Below are 23,318 nucleotides of genomic sequence, written 5' to 3'. Positions count from 1 at the left end.
TAGGCTCTATCAGTCTATATCCCATATACTTGTGATATGATATATTCTCGCTCTTCAATATCTTTATTACGCAAATGACTGGTTACAACAAATTTCGCGAAAATAAGTTTGTTTGTTTTTGTAAGAGTTTAGACATGTATATTATGCTCTTGTATATGTATTATGATACACATTAACTAGGCTAAGATTAGATTTCTTTATTGCAGAATAAACAATTTATGAAATATTCATATATCATTCAAAATATATATTATATAGTGCGTATGTGTATATAATACACACGCGCACTATATGATACATATGTATATATCTTTATTTTAAATTCGCATATAGCTTAACATTTCGATGTATCGCGACTGTAAAAACAAATGATGAATATATTTATACCTACATTAGTATACAGTGAATTTTGATGCTTTGACTTTCTATATTATATATATATATATATATATATTATTTAAGGTCTGTTGTGTGTAGAGTGTTGTTTCTTGCACGAAAAAATGAGTTATGTAAATAAACTGAGCAAAACCATTTTAAAATTATTAAAAATATACAGCAGAGTTCCCCTTGACTTAAGTTTTCAAGTGAAGCTAATCTTGTCTTACCAGCTACATATGTGAACAGCAGTAAGAAAGATTCGACACAATAAATGTTTTACATACAATATATCAAACCTGCTGTGGCTTCCATGCCAATAATTTTGTAAAATCTTCTTTCATTAGACAGATTTGTCCACTTGTTAGTAAAAATACCTGTTTTAAAGAGTTGTAAAGCAACGTTAAAGTATAAGTTGCACTAAAAGATACTTGAAAGTAGAAAGAGTTTGCGAGACAAAGTACACACATTTTGTTTTTTCAGATTGTCTAGAAGTAACATTTGCTTTTTAAGTACTTGCACCAATTCTGATCGTTCCTTTTCCAAGTTTTTTATAGTGAGTTTTTTGTCTTCTTGCAATATCCTAATTTGATTTCTCAATTCCTATATATGTATAAATGTATGTAAATATATATATATATATATATAAACACACACACACACACACACATATATATATATATATATATATATATATAGTAAAAGTATAAATTTATGTATTTTAATTAGATATTATACCTTCTCTTCTATCTGATTATATTTTAATATGTTCTTAAACTTCTTATTACTTTCTATAGATCTATTTAATTTAAGTTCATAATTGGCCACTTGTTGATTTAAACTTTGAACTGTTTTGTTAAGTCCTTCTAAATCCTAAAGAATTTTTGACACATATAACAACACAAATTGTTATTTTTTAAAACAGACATAATAGAACAAAATATAAATACCTTCTTTAAGGCAGTATTTTCATTGTTCAATGCTTGATAGTTTAATAAAGTATCGGAATTTATACTTTCTAGCTTGGTGATTGTATCATTTAATGTCTCTATCTGATTGTGCAATTTCACTTGATTATTACAATGTTTTTTATTTTCTATTTCTACTTCTTTAGAGTATTCGTACTGCAAACAAATTATTTATTTTTGTTTTTTTTTATAAAGCTATTTGTCACCAACAGGTATATTTTTTTTATACTTTACTTTTACATTTTCTTTTTTCTCTACTGATATAAATATTTGTGTGCACTAAAAAAAGTAATTATGTGCAGTTGTAATAAAAAATTAGAAAAATCAAAAATTACCATTTTGTTATATTCAAGTTGCAGTGTTTGCAACTCTTTATACAACATATCTATCTTGTTTTGGAACAAAGCAATAATAGCTTTATTTCCTTTATCTTTCTTTTGTAAATTCTCAATTTCATTGTCTATTTCAACAGGTTTAGTTAATGACGCTCTTAATTGTTTGTCCACTCTTACAGTCTCTGCCTCACTCTTTGTCATTTTTATCACAGAATCTGATTGCAATTGGTTCATACTACTAAGTAAATTACTGCTGGCACAAGTATGTATAATTGAATCAACTTCCTTCATTACATCGCGTGTCTTATATTGAAGCTCACGATTTAATTTGCGAAATTCATTTTCTTTAATTGTTAAATTATTAGACATTTTTACAATATACGTACAACAGGTAAAACTTTAATAGATGATTGTAATCTCAAATTCAATAAAATTAAATTGTTTCTTGTATAATGCAAAATCTTTACGAACCCAAAAGCGTCACATGACAATCTCACCGTAGGCTATAGCAAAGAGAAGAATGAGAGCGGTCAAAAGCCCCCCATGAGAGTTTTTACAATCGCTTTTCCACTCCATAAACTAGCGCATGTCTCCGGGTGGTGCACATTAGCAACTACATAGCGATGTCCACAAGCGGCTTGTCGATACGTACGCAATGTCCAAATGTGGAACCAGAGAGAAGCCTGAGAGCGGCCACGGCCATAAAGCCTGTTCTACATTGATCGCAAGCGCAAACGCAAGGAACAGGTCTCGTAGAATTGACTAATCGTATTGATCAAATCAGCCAATTGACGAGCGTGATTGGTCAATTCTACGAGATCTGTTCCTTGCGTTTGCGCTTGCAATCAATGTAGAACGGGCTTAAAAGTTTCTGCGATAGCCATTAAAGAGTACTCTTTATTCAATGGCGATAGCTTTTCGTGGACATGGTTCTATTCCGTGCTATGAGACACCGACGTGCCGGGGATACGTACACAAGCGAGAACCGTCGTCATACATCGACATAATATATCTGCACTCTTCCACGAGCGCACATGACAAATGGTCTCTACTATGAGTGAAGCGAGTAATTTGAGTGACAGTGAAATGTTCGATAAACATGATGCTGATTTTAACATGGATTATCGCCATGAGATTGATAGTGATGATTCGTTCACTGAATTATCAGAAAGTAACATTAACGTAAGTGACACTTTACAATGTTGTTTTATTCCATGTATATGAGAATATGTTACAAAATCTTACTATATTATTTATTGTAGACAGAGAAAAATAATTTAGGAGACAATAAATATGTAGGTCCGATAATTGGAGGACACAGATTTGATAGAAAACTGGTTTGTGTTAAATATCCAGGAAATGTAATTAATGCGGATAAAGCTATTGAAACATTGGGTGGTATTACTTCAATATCCACGGTATAATGCAATTGAAATACATTGGCCTGCATTCTCATCTGACTTTTATTATTATACATATATATCCATTTAATTTATTTCTAATCAATAGTATATATAGAAATATATGTTTAAATGCATGTTTAGATGCATTGTGATACTGTGTTTCAATAAAAGTGAAATGAAAATACAGGTCATTATGTTTAATTCTTAATCTGTGTTTACATTTTTGCTATATACTTATCTTATTTAACAGACTGTAGATGCTGTCAATAGAAGATTAGAATTAAGGTTCAGACCTGATGATGGTTATAGCAAACCTGCTTGTGGTGATAGACAAAGCACAATTGGGTTTTTACTCAAAGTTAGATTAAAAAAAAGAGCAATGTGCAACACTAAGTCAGAGACTAGAAAAACAAAATCTGTGGATACCACAGATTTAAAACCTACTACATCCTGTATTGTTTGTAGCACAAAAGATCTTGGCACTCCTTTGTTAAAGGATGAATATATTAATAATCTATTTGATAGTAACAAACTAGAAGACAACAATCACATTGAAAACAATGCTAGCATTAACAATCAGAACGACATACAAGAGTGCATTAATAGTTTTGTGAATTGTAATATTGTTAAAGATGAAGAAAAAAGTTACGCTACGACTAATACTAAACATATATATGATTCATGCAAAGATCAAGCAAGAAGAAAAACAAACTTATTGCCTTTTAGTAATGAGAAATATGATAATTTATCCCAAGATATGAATTATGAATTGCCAGATTTGAAAATATTAGGAAAAGTTGATATTATTTTTAAATTTAACAGTACGTTTCTCGTTATAAAAATTATATTTTACATATTTATATATTTATGTATTTTGTTCTTTTACACTAATGTTTTTTCTCTTTTTAGATTTGTGCGATTTTCAATATGTACCAATGACACAAAACAAAAAAAATCCCCAAAAATTGGAATGTATATATAATTTAATTTATCCAACAGGAATTCCTTCTTATTCTTGGTTAAAGAATGATGTACCTTATTTTTTACCACCAGCTGCATTTACTAGAATGGATACTGTACAGCAATATATACCAAAACCTGAAATAAATTCTGACCTGGAGAATATAATAGGAAAAAATAAGAGATGTTCTGCAGGTTTTCCTAATTATATATACTTTACAACACCTGAAGTACCTAGTACACCACCAAAAGGAATAGAGACAGCAATGAAAGTAAAACTTCTTCAAAATTCACACTTAAACAAAGTGCATCAATTATTTGAAGAACGTCCGATCTGGTCTAAAAACGCTATTATGCACAAGACACAATTCTCATCCGATCAATTGAAGATATTGTTACCATCAGTAGCGTATTACTTTATGACTGGACCGTGGCGAATAATGTGGGTAAAATTGGGTTATGATCCGAGAAAAGACGTTAATGCGAGAAAATATCAAACACTGGATTATAGATTAAAAGCTATGCGTGAGTTATAAGTTACATATTTTTAAGTATATATATTTCTAATACATAATGTTTCTCCGACTCTCAGATAAAATATATAAAACTGATTTATATAATTCTTCCTTTTTTTTTTTAGATGGATTAGGTTCAACTGTCAAATGTAAACGAAATTATTTAAAATATACTTTACCATATAAATCGTCGCCTATTACTAAGCAGAAAGCTGCAATACCTGTTAATACTTCGAGTCAACCACAAACATCAAAAAAAGACCGATTTCTGCATGAAAACGTGTATATCTACCGAGAAGGCACAGTACCTCCTTCTCGGCAAATGTTTTATCAGGTTTGTTATTTTTTGTTTCATAAAGTGGTGGTCTATGTGCTTGTATCTATGTAGTGCATAAAAAAGTATTGTAAAAAATGTATATAAGAATTATAAATTATCATATTTACACTAATTTTGTTATTAGTATTGTGATGTTCTAGTAGGGGAGATACAAAATATGTTAGCGAAATTACCTGATCCCTTGCCTGGTATAAGGTGTCACGAAAAAAGGGGATGGCTGCCAACTGGTTTTGATGTACAATGCCGAGAAATTTTGAACAAACAAGTACGCGCTGTACTTAGAAAGAAAATGAACATTCCTGAGGATCGTACGTATCTATCTATAAATCACGTAAATCGTTATAGAAGTAGAAGTAAAATATTTTTATTATTTTTTTTACAGATCCAACGTCACTTCCACGGAAACGGAAATGTGGCATTAAAAAACTCAATACAACAATTAGGACAAAACAGAACAAACAAACGAATTCTACAAAGATTCAGTCAAACGTTCCCTCTACTCAACAGTCAAAACCTGAATGTAATTAACAAAGATGATTGCAACTTAACCAAATAAAAATTTAATATTTAAAAATCATAACTACATGTATAATATAAAAATAGTCTGAATACATTTTCTAATCTCGATTTTGTGAAAAACTTTAGACAATTCTAATATGTTTAACACGTTAAGCGCCATGTCAATCACTGGTGACTGACACTATACTTTCCGAAAACTTTTTTGCACTGGAACACGGATCTATAGCGAGAACCCTCTCCACGCCTCGATCAGACACGATCAGGCACGATGACTGAGCATGGTGGGGACCGGCAGAGTAAAGCTGCCGCAGATATCGCGGGCTAAGCGGAAAGGAAGACAAAACAGGCGTGGCGCTTAACGTGTTAGAAAAAATTTACATATATGTATATACACACAAAGGAGCAGGAAAATGAAGAGTAAAATATGTATTAACCTTTACATATATATATATATATCTTCTTAGACTCGTAAATTAATTTATGCAAGTAACCACTGTTTAGGTACATGATCACAATCGCTTTAGATGTCGAAGAAAATGGCCAGATAAAATAACTTCTTAATTTAAAGATGCGCCAATACTTCGACTGCAGCTATGGGTGGCGTTTGATCACCACTAAGAATAACCGGCTCGGATTCAGTTTGAACAATCCTGACAAGATTTGCATCCTTCTTCGAGGGTACTAGAGTGACGGTATTCGGTGTAATATTCGACTCAGCGCAATAACTTGGTGGTCGACTCTCTCTTACTCTGCTAGCGGTTATGATACTTCCCGTATTAGATCTATAAGTTGGTGGTGGTGACGATGTAGGCTGTAATCGGTCCAATAACAACAATCGAAGTCTATACTCCTGCATACTAGCCTGTAATATAAAATATAGTTTATATACATAAATAGTTATATATGTACATATATACACATATATATGAAGTTTTATATATTTATGTATATAAGATATAGATGATGACAAATAAATAAACCTTTAGATCGAAGCATCGTTTTAGATATAAAACTGACCTGATAACTCGGTGGTGGTGTTCTAAACTGGAATTCTGGATAGATCATAGCGGCATATGGATGTACTGGTCTAGCAGGAGGTATTCTGCCAGAAATACTTGCAAAACCAAATAAACTACCACAGTAGTTTTGGTTAGTAAATCGCCATGCCACTGCGCTTACAAACACTAAAAGTATTCCTATACCTAAATTAACAAATACATCGGAATAAGTTTATTATTGTACGTATTATTATCATTATTGTTATATTATTATAAACTTACAGATATTTATAAAGTACTTAAAATAATTGAAATATAAAAAAGCTCAACGAACTCTAAATGTTTTTCTAAATAAAAATTGACATCTGTCTGATTTCTGATTTATCCATGATTACATTGTTTCCTCGAGATCTTACATCTCTACGAGTATAAGTTACGACATCAATCTCTGTAGGTTACAGAGCGTTCCCCTATTGTGAGACATTCTGAACAGGTCGCAGGTTACATGTTCACGTTTAGAAAGTAACTCGCGAGCTCAAGTTTTCTCTCGTCCCTCCTCTCTCTTTCTCAATTCTACCGTGTACTTGGGCGTTGTGACACTGTATTCTTAACTGTGAGGGAGTGAGTGAGTGAATGAGTGAGTGTGCGTCTGTGTGAGTGAGAGAAAGAGAGAGATAGATTTTTTTAACATAAATTTTTTTAATAAAGACTTATAAATTTTTTTGTTAATATATGTTCTCTGATATAAAATAGAAATTCTACGTTGTTCAATTTTGAAGTGTTTATTTCCGAATTTAATTCGAGTTTCCACTTTAATATTTAGTTGTTCAATTTTGATATCTTCCTTAATTGTTTGAATAAACAAACTTTATGTGTATGTTTACCGGTCATGAATATTCCTACGAGGTGATCACGACCGGAAGCTTTAAGAGCGCCAAGAAGAGTGCCTGCACCGGCACAAACAAGACCAATGAATCCGACACCTAGTATAGACCAACGTACTGATGGGGAACCTAAACCGCAACACTGTTTTGGTACTGTGTTCCTGCAACACAAGGCGTTGTAAGATAGTGTCCAATTGTTGAATTTTGTTTTGCAGAGTACGCGTTCGAATAATGGCTAAATTGTCTAAAAGAAAAAAACAACTCACCTGCCAAAAGCAGAGACACTAGTAGGTACAGGAAACGGTAGTCCGAGACTAAGACCTCTGAGACCCAAATGCGACGGCGGTGGATGAAGAAAGCCTCTAGGAGGTGGCACTAAAGGCACTCCTAATGCAGTCGAAGCTGTTTGACAACCTGGCACAGCTCCGGGATATGTTGACGGTAAGGAACAGGATCTTAAAGCGCGACGATACTGTCTGCGTACTCGTCGCTCCCGTCTACGCATATCTCGGATACCAACATCTTCGATCTGATTTATCGATCTATTCGCGTCAATTGCCAATTCCGTCTGGGCTTCCGTCGAAGTAAAGCATCGAGTATTGTCTCGTGTTTCCTAAGACACAGAAGAGCTATCGACTTAAAGCGAACATTTCCGAAAGCGTTTTTACGTTGTTCGATATACTAAAACTTAAAACTTCAATTACGTTTTTTTTCTCAAAACTATATATTTGTTGAACTTATCAAGATTTCTCGAAAACCACTGAATTGCACAGTGCACGTAAGTATATATTGTTTATCGTGAGATCATGGAGTTTTTTGCAATTTTTTAAATCGCGATTTTTTATTTTACGTTAAAACCAAACAAAGATTTATCAAAAAATTTAATTCTTAATCATAGTTTGCCTTTTTCCTTGAAATTATTATTTAAAAAAAGTTCCAATTGCACGACATAATGGCAAAATGCTATTGAACTTATTTGTTTCAGAAACCATAAAAAATATTGACAACCGCTAAAAGAAGCATTTTTACGAAAAGGACATTTTTTTATTTTATATCTCAGCTAAATGTTAATCTTTTTTCTTTTTAATTTGCTGTCTAAAATGTAACCTGCATGTTAAAGTTCAATTTTTTTATCCCGTCTCCTCTCCTCTTTCCCCTGATGTTTCTTTCCCTTAAGAGGTGACATATAAAAAAAAAAAAAAAACAAGAAATAAAACGGTACTTGTACTCGATCTGCGTCGCTCCTCACGTTGTCCACAGCAGCACCATCGACGGCAACGACGCTCACAGGCCTCGGGACATTCAAAGCCTCAGCCATCGTGTATCCTTTCTACGGTATACAACAGTATGCAAGACACCTTTCCGTGTGCAACTCACGATGTGATCGTCTCTTCTTGATCTTTCCTTTTCTCCTTTTGCGAACTAGATGTTTCTCATTCTCTTCTTTGATCGCTTCTACTATTTTTACACATCCGGCTTCCACATCCATTCACTTTTCCGCTTTTTCTTTCGTTTCCTTTTTTTCTTGTAATGTCTCTCTCTCTTTCACCGTGACAAGAAGATGACCCGTTTTCTTTTATTCTTCCGTGCTCTACCTGTCTCGTTGACATATATACGTTATCTTTCTCTTTCTCACACACGACTTGAAATAAAGATGACAATGTTTCTCTTTCACTTGCACGATTTGTTCTATTCAAACGAGCATCAACGAGACATCCCGGGTGACATCGGTCAAACACACACAAGGCGCACACTTGTGCGATTAGAAAATGTGAATAAATTATCAACAAATCGCGATAGGAAAGCGAACACATATGGTAATACGTTCAACACCGGTTCTTAAACCGTCCATTTCACTGTCGAATTGCGTTGTCACTGAAACTAGAATCCTTCTCCGCAACGGAGTGTCCGTTCGTTTGTTAACGTGCATTTAATCCTCAGTATTCCGTCGCCGCCGACGCATGAGAACATGGTAACAACAATAGGAGAGTGAGATTCCACACATTACGACATCAATTTCTTACGATGTAATCACACGTTTTCTCGAAGACTCCGTGCGATCTGAAAATGAAAACGCTTTTTTTTTCTTTTTTTTTTTACGCTCTCCGCGCGATTACCCGTTTATGTATTCCGCGGAAATAATTAATCGGGCATAAGATTTTCCGTGTGTATGTGAGACCCAAAGATGTAGGGGTACTACGTTTATTTAATCGGTAGCGTTTAACTTTACTAAATCGATTCGCTTGAGAGCACACACGGGGGAAAGTACACAGCTTCGTGAACTGGAAGTTTGGCCTTTCTCGAGTTATTGCTTTATTGATTACTTCGTTTTTCCGTCTACACTAATTAATTGTTCATCCACACTTAAAACAAAACCTAATGCTTTCGACAGGCGTAACTACCGACAGATTCGAGTGGTGGTTTTGGCAAAAAAAACGAGAATTACAACCTTTGTCCATTCACCTTCTTCTCTACAAAAAGAAAAAACATAATTTCTAGTTTTTTACGTATAATTATCGTCCCTGTAACTTTTGTATATTTGTATATTATTTTTCATCTTTTAATATATTTTTATTCAGTATTTATTTCTAACAATTTCTTATGATGAAACAATATATCCATCAGTGATATAAAAATTGTTATAGTATGCGATTTATTTATTAAGAAGTCAAGGTACGGTATGTAATCGTTAAAAACTCGAAAAGGTTTTTTATGTTACTATAGCTTTAACTATCAAAAACATGGTCTAAGTCTTACATAAAAAGTTGAAAAAAAAAATGACAAAGATACGTGTAGTAACTTTAATCGTATTTTTCTGGAAAGCATTTTTTTAAAGCTGCTCACAACGTGTAATCTTCAAATTTACTCAAACTATATTCTTTATAAGATTTTCTATTAATCTATGTACGAGTTTGTCGATATTATACTTTTTTTTAATAAGAAAAACAACATTTTTGCGTAATTTTTTCTGCCAAATGTTATGTTCTCACAATTATAAAAATTTCAATACGATAAGAGTATTGCAAGCTTAATTAGCAAAAAACACTTGATAAATTTGTTTTGCAGATATCATTTTACACACTACTAAAATTTCTTTACCGAATAACTTCGTCAATTTTCTACAGTTGTTTTTAATGTTAATCGTCAAAGTCTGATATATTTATCAGTATAATCAAGTATGACCTTTACTTATTTATATATCTTTGAACAAAATTACAAAGTTCAATTTTCCAACCGATCAGCCTGTTCTAATCCCCTTAATTAAGCCTGCGATGCACAATGCTTTTTTTGCGCTTGCACGCAAGAATCGATCTATCGCGATTTAAAAATTGAAGAATTATATCAAATCGTTATAGCATCTCACATGAGATTTAACATGAATTATGTTATACAAAGCTCGAGAGAGATTGTCAATCGGGGTTTTTTCTCTATTTTTTATTTTATTTTATTTTTTTTTTAATTATTATTATTTTTTTTGTATAAAAGAGCAATTCTCGCGATTATTTTTCCACTTCCTGATGATACATTGCAGATGAATCTTTTGTTTGCGTTGTTGCTACATTTCACCACTGGATGTGCAATCAAGTAAATCGAGTAACGATTGTCCAATGTCGAAATCGAAATCAATAGTTCATTGTGGTCGCTCGTCTCGTGGACGAAACGTCTCACTTTGCTTAATTAAATCGACGTTAAAAAAAAGAAAAAAATTACGAAACTTTCAGTCTATCATTTTTCGAGTCTGAAATATAAAATATATATTTGTTCAAGTGTATCTTGTTTTACTGTGATTTTTTTGTATTATGGATTTATATTAAATATAACAATGAGAAAAAGAATATACGCAAAATATGTAAAAATACAAGAAAAGAAAGCGAAGAAAAGGAGGTGGACGTTACGTTTCAAAAATTTGGCAAGTGCTTCGAAAGCGAATAGATTAAAGACGCTAGATAAAGACGCGTGTTTCTACAGTGCGTGGTGCCCACGCACTGTATTCACGACAACGAACGGTAAATCAGGCGAGAGAGCCTTTAACCTGATTGGGGTCGCGGTAGTTTTCCCAACGGGCCGTCTCGTATCCATTTGAAAAAAAAAATTACTCACTCAGAAAATAGCTTACTCTTATATTTCACAGCAGCGCAACACCGATCTTTATCATTTTGGATTAACATCGCGTCAGCTTGACGATTAATTCTTTGTGTGAATCGATTTTAGTTACATCGGAGCACTGAAATTGCGTATAGTTTGTCAAAAGAATAAATTCACAAACGCATTTCACGACAATGAAGTAAACAGTACCAAGGTAGCGGCACCACTGACTCCATCGTTCATTCTACATTTTGCTCGCTCCACCGCTGGGCTTAGGCCTGGAGCACAGTGCTCTTTGTCTAACGCATAAGAGAATCAACCAATCAGAGAACTTTCCGCTTCCAGTTTGAGAAGGGAGATAAAAAGATTCTGATTGGTTTTTTCTCTGGTTCAAGTGAGTCGGAAATCATTTTGTCAATCTGCACATGCGTCATTATGTCTGTTCGTTTTACCTGAACTGGCCGCTCTAGGTCAGAGTTTATCTTCTTAACTCTACGTTGGAAAAAGAAGGATAAGCTCTGACCTAGAGCGGCCAGTTCAGGTAAAACGAACAGACATATTATATGGCGGCAAATGTGCGATAGGTGAAAAATCAGCGCGTGTAGAAACTTTGAGATTTGATGAGACTAGAGACGTTCGACTGCATGTGTTTTGTTGACATTCATCTTCTTACTTATGAAGCGCGAACAGACTGCGACTTTGATTTTAGGAAACAAAAAATACAACGTGCCACAAGGAGGGAATGATAATTATATAATTTTATTGTAAATTATGCGTTTTTTTTACTTTTTCAGTCCTCCGAAAACTTATACGCAAAATATCATCTTATAATATAACAACATACATTAAGAATTAAGTGGTAATGGCGTTCAGTGTGCTTTTGCAATGGATATACAAATAGCTTTTGCACAGCATAAACCTGAATCCCTTAATAAAAAATATTAAAAAAAAAAAGAAAAAGAGTAAAATACAGATATCAAATTACAAATATCTTAAGATAATTGTTGTGTATAGCACAAAAACTTCTCATTTTACTCTGAAACAGTAAATATCTCATTTCTACAACGTACATAAGTTTCTGTTGCCTCAAAAAGATTCTCTTAGTTTAGGTCTCTGCTGTGTACACCCTATTAAGTTATTTTATTAAAACGAAATAAAACCACATATTATTTAATATATATTATCATACATATATTGTATAAATTATATCTATAGTATAGAAGTTTCTTGTAAAATACTATATTCAAATCTCTCAAAACACATTAATAATAATAATAGATTTTCTGCGAAGACAACTCGAGCACTTTATCTCAAAAATTGTGCCGCTGTATCTAAATTACTTGATTAGATACGTATGAATACTTTCCAAGTGTTCTACACAATTGGACGTATCATACCCATAATAATAAATTCCATACACTTCTCTATATTTATTAGTACAGAGAGAGAGAGAGAGAGATAATAAATACAAAAAGTAGGTAATGGTATACATTATGTATGTTTCTGTACTAAAATTGTATTGCCTTGAACTTCTATTTGCCTATATTTTATCTTGTAATTTTGCGCGTGTCTTGATGATACTCTTCCATAAAAACTCTCGTAACATATATAATATAATATAATCAATATAATATATTATATTATATAATGTTACGAGTTATAATATATTATATTATATATGTTACAATATAATATAATATATAATATAATCAAAACTATTATCTTATAACAATCTCAATTATGTTATTTTGACGTTTGGAACTTTTTTTGTTTTATTTACTTATTAGGCGATGGGACACGTTTAATAATTGCATCTCGGTTTTAATAATAGTCGTAGCTAGGAGTAGAAAATTGCGCGCATCTCTTATCCCTTACTCTCGATTTAACAAAGGACGGAAATGGAGAAAAATGTCAATTGGAATGTACGTGTGTTAACAAATCTCAAATTATTACAATATGTAAGAGATGCAAATTATAAAATAGTCTCTCACAGAAGATGCATCTGATGTTTTTTATCGGAATTGTTTGCAATGCGCTCTACAGCATAAATTATGGAGTTGTACGTGTGTGCGTGTATATTTAATATACCTATTCGTTAACAAAAAAAAAAATCCCCTCCCTTCCTGTGTGAAGTCAATATTTTATATCTACTAATTTTATTACGAAGAATAGAGTGATACGAGATTGTACATTATTATCACTCACTTCTAATATTGTCCATTGAAAAAAAGACAACAAGATAACAAGTTAACATATAATACCGTATAAATACTTGAAAAAAAGTAGAAGACACTTGAAAATGATGCTGTAAAACGTTTGCGTCTTCGTGGAATATACTTCCTAATTCTTCCAATCAAAACAAAGTGATTGCAAGAAAATGGAAAACACGGTAATAAGCATTAACCTGTACAAAACAGAATGTCTGCAATATCCAATAGCGATATCTGCCCGAAATAAAATCATAACGAAGATGGGTTATAGTTGGTAAATATATTCCCGTCTATAGGATTCTTCAAGTTCGATATTCAAGTCTCATCGCTATTCACGCCTGCTTATACTATCTTGTATTACTTGTTCGTGTAAACTGTAAATCTATAAGGAAATCTTTTTTTTATTTTGTATACCCCGACACTTGGTCAGTGAGCGCGTATGTTTCTTATGGCAATTCTAGTCAATTAAAAAAGTGCAAACAAAGGCAGTGGCGATTATGAGTTCAGGCCTTGACGCTTCTCTTCTTCAAGCATCGCATCAAGTTCATCTGTGAGATTGGCAAGCATATTTCCAATATCGTTCAAAACATCCGCAGGTTCGCTACCACTGGAATGATGATTAATTACTTGACCGATATTGCCGCTGTTCGGTCCGCTCGGTATATATTCTTGTGCTCGGCCAGCCCTTTGCTTTATCGTACCAGCGTTCTCATTGGCAAATGGCAGCGAGTCTGATTCTGTACTGGAACTTGACTATAAAACAACAAAATATGTTAGGTTAGGTTAGGTTAGAGTTCTTATAACTACAATTAAGCTACAAAATTAACTGTTTTCGAGATTTAATCTTACCTTAAAGCTAGCATCCGATCCGTTGCGATGCTGTAGAGCGAGAGAGGCGATTAGCTCGTGTTCCTCATTGACATTAACACTTACGCTACCCCATGAGCGCGACATCGAAGAAGGCGGTCGATTAAGCTGCGAAGGTGTGGAAGGCGCCGGAGTAGGCGCCGGCGGAGGTGGCGATGGATGATGAAGCAAATGATGATGATGATGAATGTGATGATCATCGCACGTAGCAGTTGGCACTGGCCCGCTACAGTCGATCACGACTTCGCCGACAGCTGAACTGTTTATTCCTACTACGGAAGAACTAGTTGCATCTCTGGAACTCTGCCGTCTCGGTGGCGATGGAGGACATCGTTTCGGAAGATGTGGACTACTCTCATGTCCGTAGGTTAATTGATACTTGTTATCGAAGTCTCTTGGCAAGGATTTGTATTGCCCGGGTGTCGCGGTGACCTAACAATTATATATTAAACAAGCCATTGAAAAACCATTCACATCGGAATAAGAACTTGAATAAACTCAGCTGTCAAATAAAAAAAAAAAAACATCTTTCGCCTGTCTCATATCTGATATACACATTGTGTGCAATAAAATTAATTACTATACCTTAGCTACAGGCCGCGGACGAACGAGGCAATGTCTTGGTCGTGGAAGAGTACCGCCACCAGCATCTACAGCAGAAGCATCATTCGTAGGTGTAAGATCACCATCTTCAAAACTGCGTGGACGCCAATCGAGAGGTTGCGGATGTGATGTAGGAGCTGGTGACGGAGGATAACCAAGAGGTGCATCCTCTAAGCTCTCCAATGATTTTCCTCGAGAACTAGAACGACCGACTGTATTGTAATCAGCTGGAAGTGCGGCGTACATACTTCTCCAAGTAGCACCAGAAGTATCTCTTTGGAAAGATCTGAGTACAGGCGAGGAACAATCTTCGTCGGGTGATGGCAAGTCAGGTCCACCTCGTTGAATAACGACATCCTGTAAGTTAATTATTTATCGATAACATATCGTTGTGCATTTGCGCTATTTTTGATTTTTATGTGTATTTTCATTAGCAATATATCAAGAAATTATACTATTTAGAAAATTTATTGTAATTAAACAGAAAAATAGGTGTATATGTATATTACCTGCGTATGTCCAGGATGTGGCGGCAAACGTGCCAGATCAAGCGGTTGTATACGCTTGCCAGCACGAATATCCTTCACTCTTTTAATTGCCAATAATAATTTCTTTTGATGTCCTAGGCGTACAATACCAATGTCTTCCAGATCCTCCCAAGTAAGAGTCGTTACATCCTCGACAGAACGCATACCCTGTTGATGAAGAGCACCGAGATATTCCTCGAGCCTAAGAAGCCTCAGCCATTCTTCCAGTGATCCGGGCACATGTTCCGGTAATCCGTCGCCTATATTTAAGTTGTCTATTTCTGCCTTTAATCGTTTTCTGTGATTGGGTTTTTTAATACCTGTAATATGATGTTAAATAGTGTATATTCTTTCATATTTCCTATTTCACTCGGCAATAATGATTCGTTTGACTGGGCGATGTTGTGTCATCATATATGTGTGCCCGTGTGTGTATGAAAGATTTTATTCGACCTTACCTATAGCCGTGAGGTCTTCCGGTGTCATGCGCGTTATAGTAGCAAGGTCATAACCCGCGGAAGCAAACAAGGGAAAGTACTCTTCAAATTGGAGCTCGGTTAACCAAGCGTGAACGACGTCAAGATCTGTTGGTCGATCAGGATGACTTCCGAGGGAACTAATAGAACATCTCGGAGATGAAGCAAGAGCACCAGGTCCTCGTGGACCTAAGTGATATCCAGATGCTCTTCCGGAATCTAGCGATGCTGTAGAATGTCTGGAACCGGAACCTGATCCCGAACTACCAGGACTATCTCTGCCTGGACTTTGAGTCATGTCAATACCTAAGAAATTCACGCGTAAAACGTCACACCAAATTTATTTTTAATGTTTTTAAATTAACGTAATTCTTCACTGATCGCGTAATTATTGTTTTAGTTTAATTTTTTTTGTAATTAAAAATTGTTTCTCTTTTCTTTAATTTACGAACACAAAGACATTGTAGTTCTCGAAAATATTATTGTAGAAAAAAATTACGTGAGAAGGAAATGAAACAAAAATAAATATAAAAGAAAAAACTTGGTTTTTTTTTTATAAAGAAGAGTGCGTAGAAAAATTTTATTTTAAATTAGTTGTTTCGATTACGTTAGTGTTGTTTGTTGATCGACGTTCGTTGATCGAAATCGTGTCCTATATTTTCCGCGATAAAAACTCATCTAATATATCTCACGATATGTTTAACTCGCACCTTGATCCTCGGCATGGGCGTACTTGCCGACAACGGGTGGAAAGGCAAAGCCAGGATGGGTAAAAATAGGTCCCGGACTTTTTCCAGATGGTATCCCATAGGAACCATCATCCGTCGTACCTCCAGGTCCACTTCCAGAGAGGAAACAGCTATCCTCGCTGCTAGCATATCCAGCTGAGCCAAAAGAAGAACCAGAGTGTCGAAACACGTCCGGTACAGCCGGCGGTGCTACTTTCTTTGCTTGGGTCACGGCTTTGGATGGCCGGCTCATACCGCCAACTGTAACATAAATGTAACATAAACTTCCATTAAATAAATTTTATATATAGTTTGCGCCCATGTATAATAAATAGCAACAAATAGCTTGCACAAAACTAGAAATTTTGTAAGTTTCGATTTGAAAGAGGAAAAGAAGAAAAAGACAAAGAAAAATTGGAAAAAAGAGAAAAAGAGGAAAGAAAGAAGATTAAAATAGATGTGTTATTCGTTGCGTTTTTTCTTTCGAGAAAAAAGTCCTCATGTAGCACGTGACGTTCGTTCGTTCGGCTGCTTATCTTGTAAGTACGTGCGTCGAAGATAGATCGAGAATAAAGAAAATACACACAAGATGTGTCTAACAATAAAAATATTAGAAAGTATATTGTAAAACATTTGCTTTTTTTTTAAATAATTTCATAAAATCACCGAATTTTTGATCACGCGCGACAATATAAAATATAAGAACAAGTTTGTTGTAATTTCTTCTTCTCAAATTAAATTTCACTCACTTTAATTAAAAATAGAAAAAAAAACACTTCTCAAAAACAACTTGAGAGAATATCTTGCTATATTTCCTTTCTCATCGAGTTCTTTCGCGATGCACATTGGGGCACGTGCCAGAACGCTGACCACGAAAGTGTCGCAGTTTACAATGCGCTTACTGTGTTAAGGCTACATTCGGCGACGGACAGACACGCGCGCTCATATATTGAATTAAATGTTGAAAGTAACAAAATGTGTTTCGCGGACTGAGAACGATTTAAACGTTTCGTGAAATGAGAATCTTTATTTAATATTTTCTACAAAGTGACATCAAAGAAATAATATTTAAATTTATGTATATAAGGTTTTCTTCAAAAAAAAACTCCAATTTTTTATTTATTTATATAATTAAAAATATATATAATTTAAGAAACTATATATATTTAATATGTAATATATATTTGATATAATTATATATATTTGATATAATTATGAGAAAAAAATATTTTGGCACAGCAGGCGTTGCGAGCGGCGCTTGCAACGTTAACTTTGTTATTTACAGTGAAAAGAAGATTTCTCATTTTTTTTCTTCATTAAATCCCGCACAAATGTGCGATCTTCCGCACACTTACGCTGTAAGAGATTTTTCCAACTGCCATAAATCGTCTTGATGCACTTGCTCAAAGGCGTGCTCGGCAGCGTTGTTATGCGTGAATACAAATTGCCTTCGGAGCAACTTCTAAAAAGACTCTGTTTAATAGCCTGCGCGTCAACAGTCGTTTCTTGCGGGCGCAATTCTCTTATCGGGCTCTTGTTACATTCGCGAGGAAGCCAGGCTTCCACGGCGGGATCGCGAAAACTCATATACGTGGACGATTTCTTCGAGGACTTTTGGAGAAATCGCTTTCCAGGCGGCAAAGGCGGGGGACCCAGACAATTCGTCACAGCAATAATCGCCATTTGCACTGTGTGTATTGTAAATTTACAACGAAGATTCAACTTGTTACAGGCTCGTGAAAAAATTATTCGACCATTTAGTCGGACAGAACGCTTAGAAAACTCAGTAGTTCGCACTTATGTGAAGTGAAAGACTTTAAACAGACACACACTGGTTGGAATTAAAACACTTTTTTTTTTTTTTGAAAAGATACCAAACACTACGTCGAAGGAGAAAGATTTAAGGTGATGTGAGAGACGGCAAAATTATATGTTTGTTAAATTCAATGAATTCAACATTCTCTCGTCGACAATATCGAAGAAGAAAAGCACAATTGACAGACACGACTGTCACGGAAAGGTACATGGCTTATAGGTAGACGCAAGCGCAGTTAGTAGTGGCTAACGCAAAGGGGCGAGGTCGAAGGTGGGTGAACGGGTTCTCCAAGCCGGCGTGGGCCGTCGCGTAGGTAGTTTTTCAAAAGCGCACCATGTGAATCAACTCGACATATGGAAATATTAAAAGAACGAGGAGGAAGGACGCAGAGGGAACAAAATTATCGCGTTTTTTATTCATTGAACCTAGTAAGTTTTATTTTATAAAACTTTTTTCATGACTACTTGACGTATATCGGTGCGATACAGCAATGGGAATAAAGTCATATTACATTAATGGTTTAGTTTTTTTAGTACAATGTTATGTATGTCACACATATACACGCGCGCGCGCGCGCACACGCACACGCACACATTTATCTACATCATGCACTAAAATGCTCGAACTCCAGCAAATATCGAACAGCATATGAGCGGTTACAATCAAGCGAATATCAAACCAGCAGATACGGTAATGCACGCAGATACATAACTTTCAAAGGAAACAAGATGTAAGAAAGTGAAAAAATTTAAATTGTTAGCAAAACCATTTTTTGTCTCGTGGTAGAAAAAATCTTTTATCTCTTAAGAACAAAACGAAGAAAAATAGAAAGCGTATCATCTCGAAAGTAATCGTAGGATTTTTGTATCTGCGATCTGTTGTTGCATTATGCTGTGCCGTCTTCCTTTTAAGTCTCGCTCACCCGTCTCTATATCGCGCAGCAAACGAGCTCTCGCTCGTTTTCCACTTTTGGCCTCTTTCATATTCTCTCTCTTTTCCTGTTTTATCTAACTTGTAAATACTTTGCCATCAAGTGTGTGCTAAATTAGTGAGATAATTTTTTTTGTACATTATTATCTCTCTATTTTTTAGTAGCATAAAATCGGCATTATTATATAACTGTTTTCTTCACCGTTTAAAACTGGCAGCGCTGTTTTTGTTGTCACATACAACTACTATTTCCTATAGATACATATATTTATCTCATAAACATATATTTTGAAAGTAGACTTAATAAAAATTTCAGATTTCAGACACGTCTTTTACTTCGCCAGGACAATTATTTGCAGAAAACAGCTTAACTAGAGCTTTCTTTGAGCTTGCGGATAAAATAAAAATGCGATTTATATTTTATACTTGGCAGTTTATTGCAACAAGTATCTTTAGCTGAATTAAAAAACTTTTTTTTACACAAAATATTAATATTTATGCGAGATACAGTGATTCGCGTGAAACGTGTCTATCTGCATAGTGTTCACGATTCTGCCACACACTTTGATTTGACCCGCGCGTTCCCGCTCACGCGCGCGCGCACACATAATTAATTCAACATTGATGAAAACCACCAGTCTGTCGGTAAATTTTATTGTGTACCACTTTTGCCAAGTGTAAATAGTGTAACATCACAGAAAATGTATGGAACTTTATTGAAAAAACTTTATTTAAAAAAACAAAACAAAAAAAAATTATCGCTGAAATGTAAAAGATGTATGCAGTTTTAACACAGTTTCAAGAATGATTGAATATCTAAAGCCAGGGATAAATGTTAAAAACTTAAGCAATGTAAACAACGTCAGAAACATTATTTCCGAAGCTCGCATGTGATTGGTCAATTCGCTTGGCTCCGCTCAGGTCTTACTATTTTAATTTTGTTTTTTTTTTTCGTGTGTCTCCGGTCTCTAAGAGTGAAGGAAAAAAGAACAGATAAAAATATGCAGTAACCTGGCCCGATGCAATTTGCATAATGCATCGGGGTGGACGATCGCCGAAGTGGATCCTCGTCAAGGACGGGCAGAAACGGGTTGCTTCGCTCTGCAATTATGATCGATAACTCTCGGTCGTTTTATTTTACGGATTTCTACTTTTTACTTTATGTTTTGTATCCGGGGTTTGTTTCGACACAACACGAAAAAAATACTACTACTATTGTCAAAATCATGTCTTCAATTTATACGTGCGTTCATATCCGCAACCAAATTGAACTTTTACACTTTAGAAATGTACGAGTTAATTTTTTGTGTTCATATCAAGTGCCATAATTTTTATGCGTTAAACTAAAACCAACATTATTGTTACAACTTGCATCTGTAAACAAATATCAACATTTTCTAATGCAAAGTCTTGCTTTGTGATCTATTTTTTTTATTGTGTAAAACATTAATGATAAAAAGAGCATGTGAAATCTATTTTTATCGTTTTTGATACTGAACATTTGTGTTGTTACGACACGAACACATATTACTTTACGCAAGATAACACTGAAAACCAAATCGATAATCAAGTGACACGATATGTAATTATGAATCGGGATATCGATAAAATTCACTGTGCGGAAAAGTATGTCAACAAGAATATCGTCATGTTTACATAAAAAAAAAACACGATGTGCAACAATCGCATTATGTGTGTATGTGTACACTCTCAGAGTTCAAAGCAAACTGTCTGTATATAAAAGAAAAATGACATTTTTTAATCTTTACGAGCATCTCGACGGGAATGTTTGTGATCAGTTTCGACAGCACAAAACTCGAAAACGCACGATTAGCAAACAAAGAGTTTTACTTGTTCCGTATAAGTTTTTACGAATCGAGCACGTGTAAAACGTGTCGGCATATATAAAAATGTCTTTATCGAGTGTACGCTTGAGATTTCATTTATATTAGATTCAAATAAAATAAAACTTTGTATGCAATAATAATTGAAACGAGAGAATTTTTGCTTACAATAAGGAAAAATAGTGTACTCTTAAAAGGCAAGGTAACACGCTGTTATATATAAAGTCAAACTACCAAATACAACAATTACTTGTTAAATAACAATAAAGGAAATAATACATGCAAACAAGCAAGCAGAAATGTATAAAAACAATATAATAAAAGAGAATACACAAATACATTAATAGTAATATTGAATCGGCAAAGCATCAAATACTCTTGATTCAGTTAATTATAAGTTTATGTAAAATAACGTACATTTAAAATGCAATAAAGAGAAAATTTGTTATAAAAATTTGTGCTAATTGAGAGTAAAAATTTACATAGCAGCAGCCGCAGCAGTCTACACACATATTATATTATCCATCTATCCACCCATTAACATACACATATATACATACGTATATACACATGTATAAATATATGTATATATATATATATATACACACACACATATATATATTTATATATATACACGTTGATGAGAGAAAGAGAGAGATCGGACGGCTTACCGCTGATGCGTCTCATGGCGGCTCACGACGCGGCTCGCGGACGGTGAGCAGTTCGCTGTACCGTCGTTGTAATGTGGATGGTAGATCTTTTCGTGCGACGTAAACACCATACCACACGAATCAAGCATCGGTAATCATCTACGTCGTGCACACGTTGAATCTGCGAAGCGAAACGCTCGCGCCATTGCTCGCGCGAATGCCACTCTTCGGTCGAAAGCGGCTGTGTTCCAACGACTCTCGCGATTGATAAGCACAATAAGCGTGTTGAGATTCACACGTTGCGTTCAACGCAGATCCACATCGCGCACACAAAACAGGCAACATAAAGCCCGGCTAGACGAATGTTCGGACAACTCGTGCATAATCTAATGTTATAAAACGGGGATATAAAACGGTACAAGACGAAGAGCTACTACTTGAGCAGACATGCGACACTGCAAACTGCAATCGCTTCTCGCACAACGCCGATTAATGTTCGCAATCGCCGCCAGGGTGCAGGAGCTATCGGTAACACTTGGATTTAGAAGATTAGACGCGTGCGGTGTGCGCTAAAGAGATTAAGGCCCGAATTCATAGTCGTCTCTCAGATCTCAGATCTCATCTCATCTCTTTCCCTCTCTTTTTCTCTCTCTCTTTCTCTCTCTCTTGAGATCTGAGATCTGAGATCTGAGAGACGACTATGAATTCGGGCCTAAAACACTCAAATAAATATATATTTTCATTATATATATATATTTATATATGTATATTTATGTATATACACACAGTCGAACCTTCCTATTGTCATCACTGCCGAAACGATTCCTTAGGGATGCACTCTATTGTCACCATTCCCTCCCCTGTTCCGTGACAATATGGCGTTCAACGCTGCGCAGAAATGAGACGCATATGATGTACTCCGCGCATGGCGGGTAGGATGACAGGGATAACAGTGCAGGGAAAAAAAATGACAAACGGAAAGTTACCGACAATGATAAGGTGCAGTAGGGAGTAGTGACAAAACGGAGCATTGACAATAGGGGATTCGATTGTGAAGACGTGGCATCTAATAAAATAAAAAATTTAGTTTCTTTAATAAACAAGAGAATACTGATTCGACTCTGAGACTGCGCATGCGACACATCGTGCTTCCTGCATCCCGTCCTTCACAGCCTTTTAGTTGCGCTTTTGCAAGTATTTTCCTTTCTTACTGCTTTTACACGCACTTATTACAAGTAAGTACGTACTTCTGTCTAATACTACCCGCTTTCCTAAACTTAGTAGCAT

The 23,318-nt window shown here is 34.9% G+C and overlaps 4 protein-coding genes across 16 annotated transcripts; 1 reads left to right on the top strand and 3 right to left on the bottom strand.

Annotated features, from left to right (window-relative positions):
* Positions 1 to 44: 44 nt before the first annotated feature.
* On the bottom strand, positions 45 to 2,281 carry LOC109855808 (intracellular protein transport protein USO1-like). 3 transcript variants are annotated; one of them, XM_020430423.1, is made up of 6 exons: positions 2,176 to 2,281; positions 1,679 to 1,893; positions 1,326 to 1,499; positions 1,114 to 1,248; positions 844 to 978; positions 45 to 752 (listed from the first exon to the last, which is right to left on the bottom strand). In XM_020430423.1, the coding sequence occupies exons 1-6, from the start codon at positions 2,252 to 2,254 to the stop codon at positions 669 to 671; spliced, it is 822 nt and encodes a 273-aa protein (XP_020286012.1). In that variant the 5' UTR covers positions 2,255 to 2,281; the 3' UTR covers positions 45 to 668. The 3 variants fall into 3 exon arrangements, with proteins under 3 accessions (XP_020286012.1, XP_020286013.1, XP_020286011.1); XM_020430424.1 differs by having other exon boundaries at positions 2,150 to 2,279; XM_020430422.1 differs by lacking the exon at positions 2,176 to 2,281 and having other exon boundaries at positions 1,679 to 2,168.
* A 365-nt stretch (positions 2,282 to 2,646) lies between these two features.
* LOC109855814 (general transcription factor 3C polypeptide 5) lies at positions 2,647 to 5,428 on the top strand. 2 transcript variants are annotated; one of them, XM_020430432.1, is made up of 7 exons: positions 2,647 to 2,860; positions 2,941 to 3,096; positions 3,332 to 3,902; positions 3,991 to 4,566; positions 4,682 to 4,890; positions 5,018 to 5,201; positions 5,276 to 5,428. In XM_020430432.1, exons 1-7 carry the CDS (start codon positions 2,720 to 2,722, stop codon positions 5,419 to 5,421), a joined length of 1,983 nt encoding a protein of 660 aa, XP_020286021.1. In that variant the 5' UTR covers positions 2,647 to 2,719; the 3' UTR covers positions 5,422 to 5,428. The 2 variants fall into 2 exon arrangements, with proteins under 2 accessions (XP_020286021.1, XP_020286022.1); XM_020430433.1 differs by lacking the exon at positions 5,276 to 5,428 and having other exon boundaries at positions 5,034 to 5,118.
* A 522-nt stretch (positions 5,429 to 5,950) lies between these two features.
* LOC109855815 lies at positions 5,951 to 11,599 on the bottom strand. Of its 3 annotated transcripts, none has more exons than XM_020430436.1 (6): positions 11,396 to 11,599; positions 8,517 to 9,355; positions 7,561 to 7,907; positions 7,295 to 7,455; positions 6,430 to 6,614; positions 5,951 to 6,274 (listed from the first exon to the last, which is right to left on the bottom strand). In XM_020430436.1, the coding sequence occupies exons 2-6, from the start codon at positions 8,610 to 8,612 to the stop codon at positions 5,975 to 5,977; spliced, it is 1,089 nt and encodes a 362-aa protein (XP_020286025.1). In that variant the 5' UTR covers positions 8,613 to 9,355; positions 11,396 to 11,599; the 3' UTR covers positions 5,951 to 5,974. The 3 variants fall into 3 exon arrangements, with proteins under 3 accessions (XP_020286025.1, XP_020286023.1, XP_020286026.1); XM_020430434.1 differs by having other exon boundaries at positions 11,412 to 11,599; XM_020430437.1 differs by having other exon boundaries at positions 8,523 to 9,355; positions 11,412 to 11,599.
* A 1,876-nt stretch (positions 11,600 to 13,475) lies between these two features.
* LOC109855820 (caskin-1) lies at positions 13,476 to 22,893 on the bottom strand. Of its 8 annotated transcripts, none has more exons than XM_020430449.1 (8): positions 22,818 to 22,893; positions 22,053 to 22,600; positions 16,774 to 17,052; positions 16,046 to 16,369; positions 15,570 to 15,907; positions 15,043 to 15,417; positions 14,440 to 14,889; positions 13,476 to 14,343 (listed from the first exon to the last, which is right to left on the bottom strand). In XM_020430449.1, exons 2-8 carry the CDS (start codon positions 22,066 to 22,068, stop codon positions 14,086 to 14,088), a joined length of 2,040 nt encoding a protein of 679 aa, XP_020286038.1. In that variant the 5' UTR covers positions 22,069 to 22,600; positions 22,818 to 22,893; the 3' UTR covers positions 13,476 to 14,085. The 8 variants fall into 8 exon arrangements, with proteins under 8 accessions (XP_020286038.1, XP_020286041.1, XP_020286039.1 ...); XM_020430452.1 differs by having other exon boundaries at positions 22,053 to 22,553; positions 22,818 to 22,883; XM_020430450.1 differs by having other exon boundaries at positions 22,826 to 22,873.
* Between the last annotated feature and the right edge of the window lie 425 nt (positions 22,894 to 23,318).

This window comes from Pseudomyrmex gracilis, unplaced genomic scaffold, assembly GCF_002006095.1.
Source record: "Pseudomyrmex gracilis isolate BER0280 unplaced genomic scaffold, ASM200609v1 scaffold_99, whole genome shotgun sequence".
NCBI lineage: Eukaryota > Metazoa > Arthropoda > Insecta > Hymenoptera > Formicidae > Pseudomyrmex > Pseudomyrmex gracilis.
Note: the sequence above shows the minus strand (reverse complement) of the source record. Positions and strands in the feature narration are given on the sequence as shown.